Below are 11,415 nucleotides of genomic sequence, written 5' to 3' on the forward strand. Positions count from 1 at the left end.
GTTATATTAGTGTATTTATATTATAAGTATAATGTATTTATATCATACCTATATTATGATAAAAATAATAATTATAGAATAATTCTAATTTAACAACAGAAATAATAACTCAATAAAACTACTAAATAAATGAAATACTTGTTAAACTGCATATTTCCCATGATCCATTATAATGCTTTTATGACGGTTAATTTACAAAGCCACCAGTACCCTAGAGGTTAACATATTATCTGAGAATCTTTTTCTTATGAAAAGGCAGCAAAGAGGCTCATGAACAGTCGCGCTCAGTGAAAACAACCTTATCAGGTACTCACCAAAACGTGACTCACGAGATGACAAGGAGGCAGAAAGAACCAAGAATCTTTGTTTTAACCTTAGACGGACTCAAATACCCTTCCCAGGTAGTAGGTAGCGTAAAACGTTTCTAATTATTGAACCAAAATGATAAATTTCCAACGATCTTCTGACCACATTGATTTCTATGTATGAAAATATTTTGAGGTTACGAAATAATGTAGAAAAATATTTTGATTTCTTTATATTTTATTTTCATAGACTAAATAAGCCAGAGAGCTTAAATGAATTGAAGGTAGCGAGGGCATACAAGGAACGTGAAAAGCATGTGGTAGGAAGAGACCCATATCACGTTTATATTGTGATAAAGATGATATTCCCAATTAAGCCAATTCTATAAATTGGGTCCCGTGCTGTACGTAGTACCATCCACACAAATACCACCTATTCCGTTCATCAAACTCTCCCTCACTCCCAATCGCCTGCTGAAAGCAAACTTAACTTCACCAACATCTTCAATATGCCAAGTGCTCACACATGGAGCATTGCTAAGGATCAGAACTTGGTTTCTATCCCCTCAGAAAAGGATAATCATCCATCCACAGAATATCCCAGCCCCACTGTTAAGCTTCAGTCCCCATTTTCCATATATATTTTTTGCTCTTAGTTCTTATGGCGGTTTTTCACTTTTCAACTTCCTACTGTTGACAATCTTCTTTTGGCAGAATGAATTTTACATGGAACATGCACAAAAACTGGAGGAAGCTAGGAGTGTACTCAAGGAGGTAGGAGAAGATACATTGGAAGCTTTGCTCATGATTGATGCCATCCAACGCCTAGGCATTGACTACCATTTTCATGGAGAGATTGAAGTGGTACTACAGAGACTACATACGAAATTTAACACTCGGAGTGATTGCCATAACAATCTCTACGAACTAGCACTTGGCTTCCGGCTATTGAGACAAGAAGGTTACTATGTGAGCGCAGGTGGGATTTTCTTTTTCCTTTTTTTCTTTTGGGTTTTCCCCTTTTATTTATTTATTTTTTAAAACATTCTAAGTTTCGACTATTAAATCATTTGATATAGAAGAGTAAGTTATTTAACGGTTATCGTGTATGAACAGATGTCTTCAACAATCTCAAGGACACAGAGGGAAAGATTCAAGAAAAACTAAGCGAAGATATCAAGGGATTAATGGGTTTGTATGAAGCTTCGCAGCTAAGTATAAAGGGGGAAGATATACTCGAAGAAATCGGAAACTTCAGTAGCCAGCTTCTTAATGCATGGAACACGCACAATGATCACAGTCAAGCTAGAATTGTTAGGAACACATTAGGGCATCCCCATCATAAGAGCTTGGCAAGGTTCATGGCCAAAAGCTTTCTTAGCGATTTTCAAGGCACAGATGGATGGATAAATGTCTTTAGAGAACTAGCAAAAATGGATTTCAACGTAGTTAAATCCATACACCAGAAGGAGATGCTTCAGGTTTCCAAGTGAGTTTCACCGACCTTGAATTAAGTTAATTTGTTGTTCTCCAAAGATTATTCCCTGACGTACCTTTCATGTAAATAATTTTTTTTTTCTCTCTTTTTACCTAATTAGATGGTGGAAAGATCTAGGTTTGGCCAAGGAGTTGAAGTTTGCAAGAAACCAACCACTGAAATGGTACATGTGGCCCTTGGCGGTCCTCCCGGATCCAAGCTTGTCGGAACAGAGGGTTGAGCTCACAAAACCCATCTCACTAGTCTACATAATAGATGACATTTTTGATGTTCATGGAACACTTGATGAACTCACTCTCTTCACAGAAGCTGTCAACAGGTAGGCATATAACAACAATACAATTCATCAGAATGCTTCTACAAATCTCAAAAATCATCATTTAATCACTAATTGCATGTAGATGGGAATATGCGGCTGTTGAACAACTACCAGACTACATGAAGATATGTTTCAATGCTCTTAATGGAATCACCAATGAAATAAGTTCCAAGGTCTACAATGATCATGGGTGGAACCCCATGGAATCTCTTCGAAAGGCAGTATGTCAAATAACATTTACCATACTAGATTAATATTCATTTTAATTGCAAATGCAAAAGAGTTGGAAGTGCCTCTGCAATTTTTTGATAGTTTATTTTATTTTTTGCAAACAGTGGGCATGTTTATGCAATGCATTTCTAGTAGAAGCAAAATGGTTTGGTGATGGACACGTGCCAAAGGCTGATGAGTACTTGAAGAATGGGGTCATTAGCTCCGGAGTACATGTGGTGCTAGTTCATATGTTTTTTCTCCTGGGTCATGGCATAACCAAGAGAAAGGTAGACATTGTGGATGATTTTCCTGAGATTATATCTTCGGTCGCAAAAATTCTTCGCCTCTGGGATGACTTGGGAAGCGCCAAGGTAAATCTCAAGAAACATAAAGAAAAATGACCTCTAGCCTCCAGTTTTAGTCTGTTTTATACATACCTACCCCTGAGAGCGATCTCACTGAAAATTCCTTAACATATAAACTAGACCCACGCCAGCTCATTAATGGTTGTGGTCACTTTTGGTGGGAACCACATCATGTAGTAGATGTCTGGTTTCCCACTATACATTCATAAACTGCTTCCGAGAACGGGAATGATGTGTCGTATTCATAGTTGGCCACTAACACATATAAGCATTAACACTTTTACAGGACGAGAATCAGGACGGGCACGACGGATCATACCTGGAGTGCTACATGAAAGAAAAACCAGGGACTTCCATAGAAAATGCCCGATGCCATGTTATGCATACTATTTCAGAGACATGGAAGCGCCTCAACAAGGAATGCCTTGCTCCAAATCCATTTTCAACGTGTTTTACCAAGGCTTGTCTCAATGTTGCAAGGATGGTTCCTTTGATGTATAGTTATGATGATAATCAGTGCCTCCCAAGCCTTGAAGAGCACATGAAGTCGCTTGTCTATGAAAGTGTTTCCTCATAAAGTATTCTGTAGTCGATGACAATGTTAAATTTTCAAGACTTATATAGTTGATAAATATCACATATAAATAAATAAAGTATATATGGTATTGTCAACCTTCTGGATACTGTGACAAGATATGGGAGAATTGTATTTTTCTTGAAAATCAGTCTTCAAATGATAAATATTGTTGGGGCATTTTGAATAGTGGAAAATGTGATGGGTCAGATGTAAAATACAGGATGCAATTTTAGTGGATCTCCGAAAATAATAGAAGTAAAAGATAATTAACTTGAGAAGTCCACCATAGTGCCTTCCAAATTAATGGATAAGCGAAAGAATTTCAATAAAATATCAAGAGGAATTTGATGCAAGCCCTGTGATTTCATCTGAATGGAAAATGTGCCCCTTCTTCTTGGGTAATAGCTGGCTAATGTATATCAATTTGGATATGTGGATCACAGTAGCTTGGACAGGAATGATAGTCAGATCATGTGATTATTGTCTCTTTTGCTACATTTGAAACATTTTATATTCTGTTTATCAATTTTCTTTGAAGAAGAATTTTGATATGTTTTATTTGAATGTTTCTTATGCTTTGATTTCCCTTTTTTCCGATTTTTTTTTTTAAAGTCATCAGTAATTATTCTTTTATTTTTATTTTTCATTGAGAACTTTAATTTTTGATATTAAAAAAATATAAAAATTGTCAAAAACTTTAATTTTTATTTTTGTCTTTTACAAAATTTTAAAAATTAGGTTATCATGAAATTTTAAACAACAACAATAAAGTATAATACAAATAATCTTTTAAATAATTTATAAAATATAAGTTTTAAATAAAAATTGATTTAATAAGACAAACTAAAACCAAAAAAAAATCAAAAAACTTTTTTTAAAGAGACTTTTAAAATGAACTTTCAAATAAAATATTTGGTGTAAAAGCTTATTTAAAATCTTAAAATGTAATCTATTAGTTTTTTTAATTTAGATTTTTTTTTGTTAGATTGAAACTATTTTATATATAATTTCTTCTAAAATATTGAAATGTAATATATTTTTAAATAATGTAATTCAATGAAATAATTTTTTTTATTCCCACAATAAATTTATTACTCATTTTTTAAACTCAAAATTATGGTTAGTGCATTTTGTATATTTTACTCGAAGGAATGGAATAAAAGTACAATAGAATGGAAAGAAAAGAGAATTAACCCTAATCAGAAATTTGATTTAAATATTTATAAAATTATTGTGAAAAAGAATAAATAAATGTTATTTGATTAAATAGATTTTGGATTAAAAAAAAAAAGCAAAACAAAACAAAAACTTTTCCACTTTTTTTATAATATGTATAATTTTAACTTAATGACCCCTATGTATTTTATTTTGCATCTATGATTATAAGGTAAAAGAAAATGTTGATTGATCAATTAAAAAAATGAAATTTATTATAATTTTATTGATAAAAAATATCATTCTTTTTCTAAATTTGATATTTAATTAATTTATTCTCTCCTTTAATAAAAATTATTATTCATATAATAAATAACTCTAATTTAAATAACATACTATTTTATTAAAGATATAACAATAGCTACTTGTCTAAGCCCAAGGACAAATTAAGTAATTTATTCACAAAATTTGATTCCTCAAATAAGAAGAGTCTCATATGTATGAGAGGGGAAGAATCAACGAGTCACCTCAAATTATGGTAGACCCACTTATTATTTTTCATTTCAAATCATTTGAAACTTAGCTAAACGCGTAAATAATGGAAAAAAGACTCACTCAATGGAATCCAATAAAGGTGGCTTTAGAGACGGAGACAGGTAGTGTCTCGGAGCGGCAAATGCACCTTTTGAAATTTCCATCCGATACTGTGGAAAGGTGCGTTCCAGGACTACCATGCATGCACTTATCCGTTCCATGTCTCTATCTACAAATAGCCGTCGAGTTCACAGGCTTTAAATTCATCACTTTCACATTGTCCCACCATGCCTTTGTCCTAATAATCATGGGTACTCCAAGCCTCCAACATGTGAAGAATATGAATTTAAAGCCCACTTATCTAATCGACAGGGTCTATTAGACCATAACATCAGTATTCACGTGGTCGATCGAAATTTCTCATTGTGTCAATATTAAAATATGAATTGTGTTATTTGAGAAAAAAGCATTACCCGAAAATATGTCCTTAAGTCAACTATTATATGTGGATCTTCTAACAGTTGTGTATCACATGTTGGCCGGTAAACTAATACAAAATAAATTTAAAATAAATAAATTGTGTTATTTGAGAAAAAAACATTACCCGAAAATATGTCCTTAAGTCAACTATTATATGTGGATCCTTAAGTCAACTATTATATGTGGATCTTCTAAGCGTTGTGTATCACATATTGACCGGTAAACTAATACAAAATAAATTTAAAATGAATAATTTGTGTTATTTGAGAAAAAAGCATTACCCGAAAATATGTCCTTAAGTCAACTATTATATGTGGATCTTCTAAGCGTTGTGTATCACATGTTGGCCGGTAAACTACACAAAATAAATTTAAAATGAATAAATTAATTTATATATATATATATTATATATATATTATATATATATATTATATATATATATATATATATATATATATATATATATATGTTGCTTCAGTCTCACCTTATTTTATTTTTTCCTCTTTTATGTAAAGGTTAAATATAAAAATTAATTAATTAATTTAAAATTTTTTTATAATAAAATCAAATATGAGAAAATTATTTTCCTTAACATTTTATTTTATTTCCGTAATACTTTTTAAAACCAAACGTACCATAAGAGTATATACCTATTCAAAATAGTTAATTAAAATTGAAAAATTGATTGTGCAGTAGGCTGATTTAGACGGGATGAATGAGTGTAGTTCAAAGATTTTAATATAAGAGTTAAAAATTTTAATTTGAAGATACATGTCTATACGTGTCTAAGTGAAAACTTTCATTCTTTTTATTTTTATAGACTTTCTCATCTTTTTCTTTAAAAGTACGTTCAGGTTTTTTACCCTTTTTCTAAATCAAGTTCCTTATTGGTCTTTTTATAAAATTTCATGGTATTTTTTATTCGTTTTGATAAGAGGGTAAATTCTTCTAAATCTACTTTTTCAAAATTTTCAAGGCCTTCCTCATTCTTAGAAGCCTTAAAAACATATTCTCTAGGCTTTTGAGAACTAGGAAGTATTATTTCATATATCTGAAGATAACCAACAAGTTCATTAACTCTCACAGAGTCAACGCCCTTACTTTCCTCTATGATTGTGACCAAGGCCTTAATCTTTTTTAAAAAGACCTCAAAATTTTTCTAACCACTTTGGATGTTAAAAGATGAATTCACGATATCACCAAGTTTTGAATATAATGCAGAGAAAGTTTGATTCTCTTGCATTTTAATGTTCTCAAATCTTAAAGTGGGCATTTAAATTTTGTACAACTTCACAACAGAGGTGCCTTATGTGTTATAGAGAGAATATCTCAAGCCTCTTTAGCCTGTTTACATGTGGCTATTCCGCAAAACTTGTTAGGACTCATTCCATTAAAAATGTTATAAAGGGCTTAAGCATTAACCTTACTACTCTCATTATCACTTTTATCTCATTCTTGTTTAGGCTTAAGTTCACCAGTGGATCTTCCCGTTCCATCTAATTTTAATAGTGGCTCCCATCCAAATTTAATAGCATTCCAAACCTATTCTCCTTGTATTTTTAAGAAGAATTTTATACAAACCTTCCAATGAGGATAGTTGCCACCATCAACGTAGGGTGGATTAGTAATAGAAGATCCTACCCTCTATTGGTCCATACTAGACTAGTAGGATCGAGAAAAAATTTTGATTTTTATTAAAAATTCCTTTGATACCAATTGAAACCAGTAAGATAACATCCAAAGAGGGGTGAATGACTATATTTTAAATATTTTGATATAAGGGTAGAAAATTTCAATTCAAATAATCCTTTTAGAGTGTAAATTAAAAGATTTTTTATATAGAAAATCTTCACTCAAATTGTGAAAATAGAAACCACAAGTCAAAAACCGTAGAACTGTAATCCACTAAATATGAAGATGAAGTATATAGATTTACTTGACGATTGTTACTCCTTAAGACTAATATACTGGATCCTACACGTAATCTCATGTCCATGATGGAAGACCATCGTACTTCTTATTGGACTTCTCATCATTGTAAAGGGATGTGAATCTCCTCACGAATCCAATAATAAAAGGGGATTTGTTTGGACCTCAAAGAGGTCCATTCCCAGCCATTGGATCATGTGACTCTTCAAATTGATAATTGTAGTTTTTTCATTCATACTTTCATTCGTTCATGTACAGAGTATATATAGAGGGTAATCACCATTCTAAGAATGGGAAAGAATGATACAAGGAAAGAATGATATAAGGAAATAACAACTAATATCTTAATATCTCAACTTTCCTAATATCTCAATATTCCTAATATCTTAATATTCCTAGTATCTCAATATTCCTAATATCTCAATATTCATAATATCTCAACTTTCCTAATATCTAAACATTCCTAATATCTCAACACTAAATGATATAAGGAAATAATGATATAAGGAAAGCATTCCTAATATCTCAACACTCCCCCTCAAGTTGGTGCATAGATGTCACACATGCCAACTTGTCTAAAAATTTTGAGAACACTTGACTTGAGACAGCTTTGGTAAGGATATCGGCCAATTGATCTTCTGATCGAATCTTAGGCAATTCCACAATCTTATCATCCAACTTTTCCTTAATGAAGAATCTATCCACCTCGACATGCTTTGTACGATCATGTTGTACTGGATTATGAGCAATATCACATGCGGCTTTATTGTCACAAAACAATTGGATTGGTTGCCTAGATAGGTAACCTAAATCCTGTAAGAGGAGTCTTAGCCATAATGCCTCACAAAGTCCTAGAGCCATACCTCTAAATTCCGCTCTGTACTTGAACGAGCAACGACATTCTGTTTCTTACTTTTCCATGTCACAAGATTACCACCTACAAAGGTAAAGTAACCAGATGTAGATCGTCTATCATCCACTGCACCAGCCCAATCAGCATCAGTATATACTTTTATACTCTGATGATCAACATTTTTTGCGAATAAAATTCCCTTCCAGGAGCATTCTTCAAATACCTCAAAATACGCATGACTGCATTCATATGTTGTTCTCCAGGATTATGCATGTATTGGACTCACTACACTCAATGCATAAGCAAGATCTGGTCTTGTATGAGCTAAATACATTAATCTCCCCACAAGTCTTTGGTATCTCCCTTATCGGTTGATACTTGATTAGGCTCAACACACAATTTCAGACCTTCTTCTATTGGTGTATTAATAGGTTGACATCCCGACATTCCAGTCTCCTGTAAAAGATCTAAGGCATACTTTCTTTGAGACAGAAAAATTCCTTCACTTGATCGAGAAACTTCAATCCCAAGAGTATTTCAGAGGACCTAGATCTTTCATTTCGAATTCTCTATAGATAATTTTGTAGAGCTTTTCTTTCTTCAGGATCATTTCCTGTAACTACCATGTCATCCACATATACGATGAGTGCCGTAATCTTACCATGTTGCTTTTTTAGGAACAAAGTGTGATCTGAATTACTTTGACGATAGCCAAAAGCTCTCATTGACTTTGTGAACCTTCCAAACCATGCTCTCGGGGATTGCTTCAACCCATACAATGACTTCTTCAATTTGCACACCTTCTGACATTGCTTTTCTGACACCATGCATCCTGGTGGAAGATCCATATATACTTCTTCAGATAACTCGCCATGCAAAAAGGCATTTTTCACATCAAATTGTTGTAATGGCCAATCTAGGTTTGCAGCTAAAGACAGTAATACTCGAATTGTGTTGATCTTAGCTACAGGTGCAAATGTCTCTGTGTAGTCAATTCCATAAGTTTGAGTGTACCCTTTTGCTACCAGTCTTGCTTTAAATCGTTCAATACTACCATCTGCCTTGTACTTCACAGTATAGATCCAACGACACCCAACTGGCTTCTTTCCTGGTGGACATTCTACGAGTTCCCATGTTTCATTCTTCTGCAATGATTTCATCTCTTCATTCATGGCTGCTTTCCACCTTGGATCAGCTAAGGCTTCCTGCACACTGTTAGGAATAGCTACAGTAGATAATTGATTTACAAATGACTTATTTGATTCAGACAAACGATGGGTAGACACATAGTTGCTCATGGGATATTTGACTTTAGTAGACAATTCAGGTTCATATGTGGGTTTAGGAATACCTCTATTATGACGATGTGGTAACCGTTTCATGAATGGATCAGGCTCCAAATTAAGAACACCCTCAACAGACGACGATTGGTTTGGTATTTCAATGAAGACATCTTCGGACCCAAATTGTTGACCACTCATATCCAACTCACCCACTTCCTGGTTCACTAGTTCAGATTGTCCAGATTCATCTTCCTCAGAAATATGATAATCATAATCGAGAGTCTGAATTTCCTTATGGTACTCCCCCTGAAGTTCAGACTCAGATGAAAAATACATTGAATCTTCATGAAACACCACATCCATTGTAATATACATTTGTCGAGTTGGAGGATGGTAACATCGATATCCCTTTTTGTGCAATGCATATCCAACAAACACACATTGCAATGCATGGGAAGTTAACTTGGTGCGTTGGTGCTTGTGTAGATGCACAAATGCCACGCAACCAAAAACACGAGGAGGTAGATTTGGGACGGTTGGGGCAACTACGGCATTAGTAAGAGCTTGGAGAGGTGTTTGAAAGTTAATTGAGCTAGAAGGTACCCGATTGATCAAGTATGCGGCAGATGTGATTGCTTCTCCCCAATAAGATATTGGTGTTTTTGCTGCTATCAAGGAAGCACGAACAACCTCTAACAAGTGTCGATTTTTTCGTTCAGCGACTCCATTTTGCTGGGGTGTATTGGAACAAGTAGTCTGATGAATGATGCCATGTCCTTCCAAATACTTTTGAAGATCAGAACTTTGATATTCTCCACCATTATCACTACGCAAAACCCGAACCTTTGCATTGTATTGAGTTTCAATCATTTTATGAAATTTTTGAAACAACAAGTTCACTTCATCTTTGGTCTTCATCAAGCATAACCATGTCATTCTGGTACAATCATCAATAAAAGTAACAAACCAACGTGAGCCACTCAAAGTTGGGACTTTGGATGGGCCCCAAACATCAGAATGTATAACCATAAAAGGAAACGGACTTTTATTCAAAATTAACGGAAACGAAGCACGATGACTTTTAGCCAATTCACAAATATCACAACGGAAACCAGAAATATCACTCTTTGCAAACAAACTAGGAAACAATTTTTTTAAATAACCAAAGGAAGCATGTCCCAGACGTCGATGCCACAACCAAATTTCAGACTTTTTCTTCTCCCCCTCAGATCCATCTGCCATCAAGGCTTGTTGCAACTTATTTGAATCCTTTGACTGCAAGTCCAAGTAATAGAGTTTTCCCCGTTTAATACCACAACCAATCGTCTGTCTTGTTTGGATGTCCTTAATCACACAAAATTCAGGCCAAAAAATGACAATACAAGATAAGGCTGTAGTGATTTGAGAAACTGACAAAAGATTGTAATCTAAAGATGGAACAACTAAAACAGAATCCAAATTCAAAGTATCAGTAAGAGTTAAGGATCCTTCCCCAATAACTGGGGTTGTGTTACCATTGGCTGTGGAAACAATTTTTTGTGAGGAAGGTCTAAGGGGTGAAACCTGTCTAGAATCAAAAGTCATATGATCTGTAGCACCAGAATCAATTATCCATGTACTATTAATAACAGGTGTAAAAGTATTTAAAAACTTACCACCATGATCAGTAGCGGCTACCAATGCAGAGGCTTTCTCAGCAACATTAGCCTCTGTTTTTATTTCGGCAACAATTGCAGTCGAGGTTTTCTTGGAATCCTTCTTCCGTTGATCACGATTATTATAATTAATAACAAAGTGTTGATAGCCTAAACATGATCTAAAGGTCCATGGTTCAAACCCTCGGTTCCTTATTGTTTTCCTGGTCATACCAAGAGTCGTTGCTTTGAAATTGTGGGATATCCAGA

General features: G+C 33.9%; 1 protein-coding gene across 1 annotated transcript; it reads left to right on the forward strand.

Annotated features, from left to right (window-relative positions):
• Positions 1-744: 744 nt before the first annotated feature.
• On the forward strand, positions 745-3,342 carry LOC117910462 ((3S,6E)-nerolidol synthase 1-like). The gene is made up of 7 exons (XM_034824538.1): positions 745-916; positions 1,020-1,284; positions 1,422-1,794; positions 1,904-2,122; positions 2,205-2,343; positions 2,458-2,706; positions 2,987-3,342. Exons 1-7 carry the CDS (start codon positions 815-817, stop codon positions 3,275-3,277), a joined length of 1,638 nt encoding a protein of 545 aa, XP_034680429.1. The 5' UTR covers positions 745-814; the 3' UTR covers positions 3,278-3,342.
• The last annotated feature ends 8,073 nt before the right edge of the window (positions 3,343-11,415 follow it).

Source organism: Vitis riparia, unplaced genomic scaffold, assembly GCF_004353265.1.
Source record: "Vitis riparia cultivar Riparia Gloire de Montpellier isolate 1030 unplaced genomic scaffold, EGFV_Vit.rip_1.0 scaffold750_pilon_pilon, whole genome shotgun sequence".
NCBI classification, from domain to species: domain Eukaryota; kingdom Viridiplantae; phylum Streptophyta; class Magnoliopsida; order Vitales; family Vitaceae; genus Vitis; species Vitis riparia.

Bases quoted from the DNA above. Each gene is read 5' to 3' on its own strand.
- LOC117910462 (XM_034824538.1), top strand. From the start codon at position 815: ATGCCAAGTGCTCACACATGGAGCATTGCTAAGGATCAGAACTTGGTT. The intron at 2,123-2,204 runs GTAGGCATATAA...AATTGCATGTAG, and splicing joins TTCACAGAAGCTGTCAACAG to ATGGGAATATGCGGCTGTTG. The intron at 2,707-2,986 runs GTAAATCTCAAG...ACACTTTTACAG, and splicing joins ATGACTTGGGAAGCGCCAAG to GACGAGAATCAGGACGGGCA.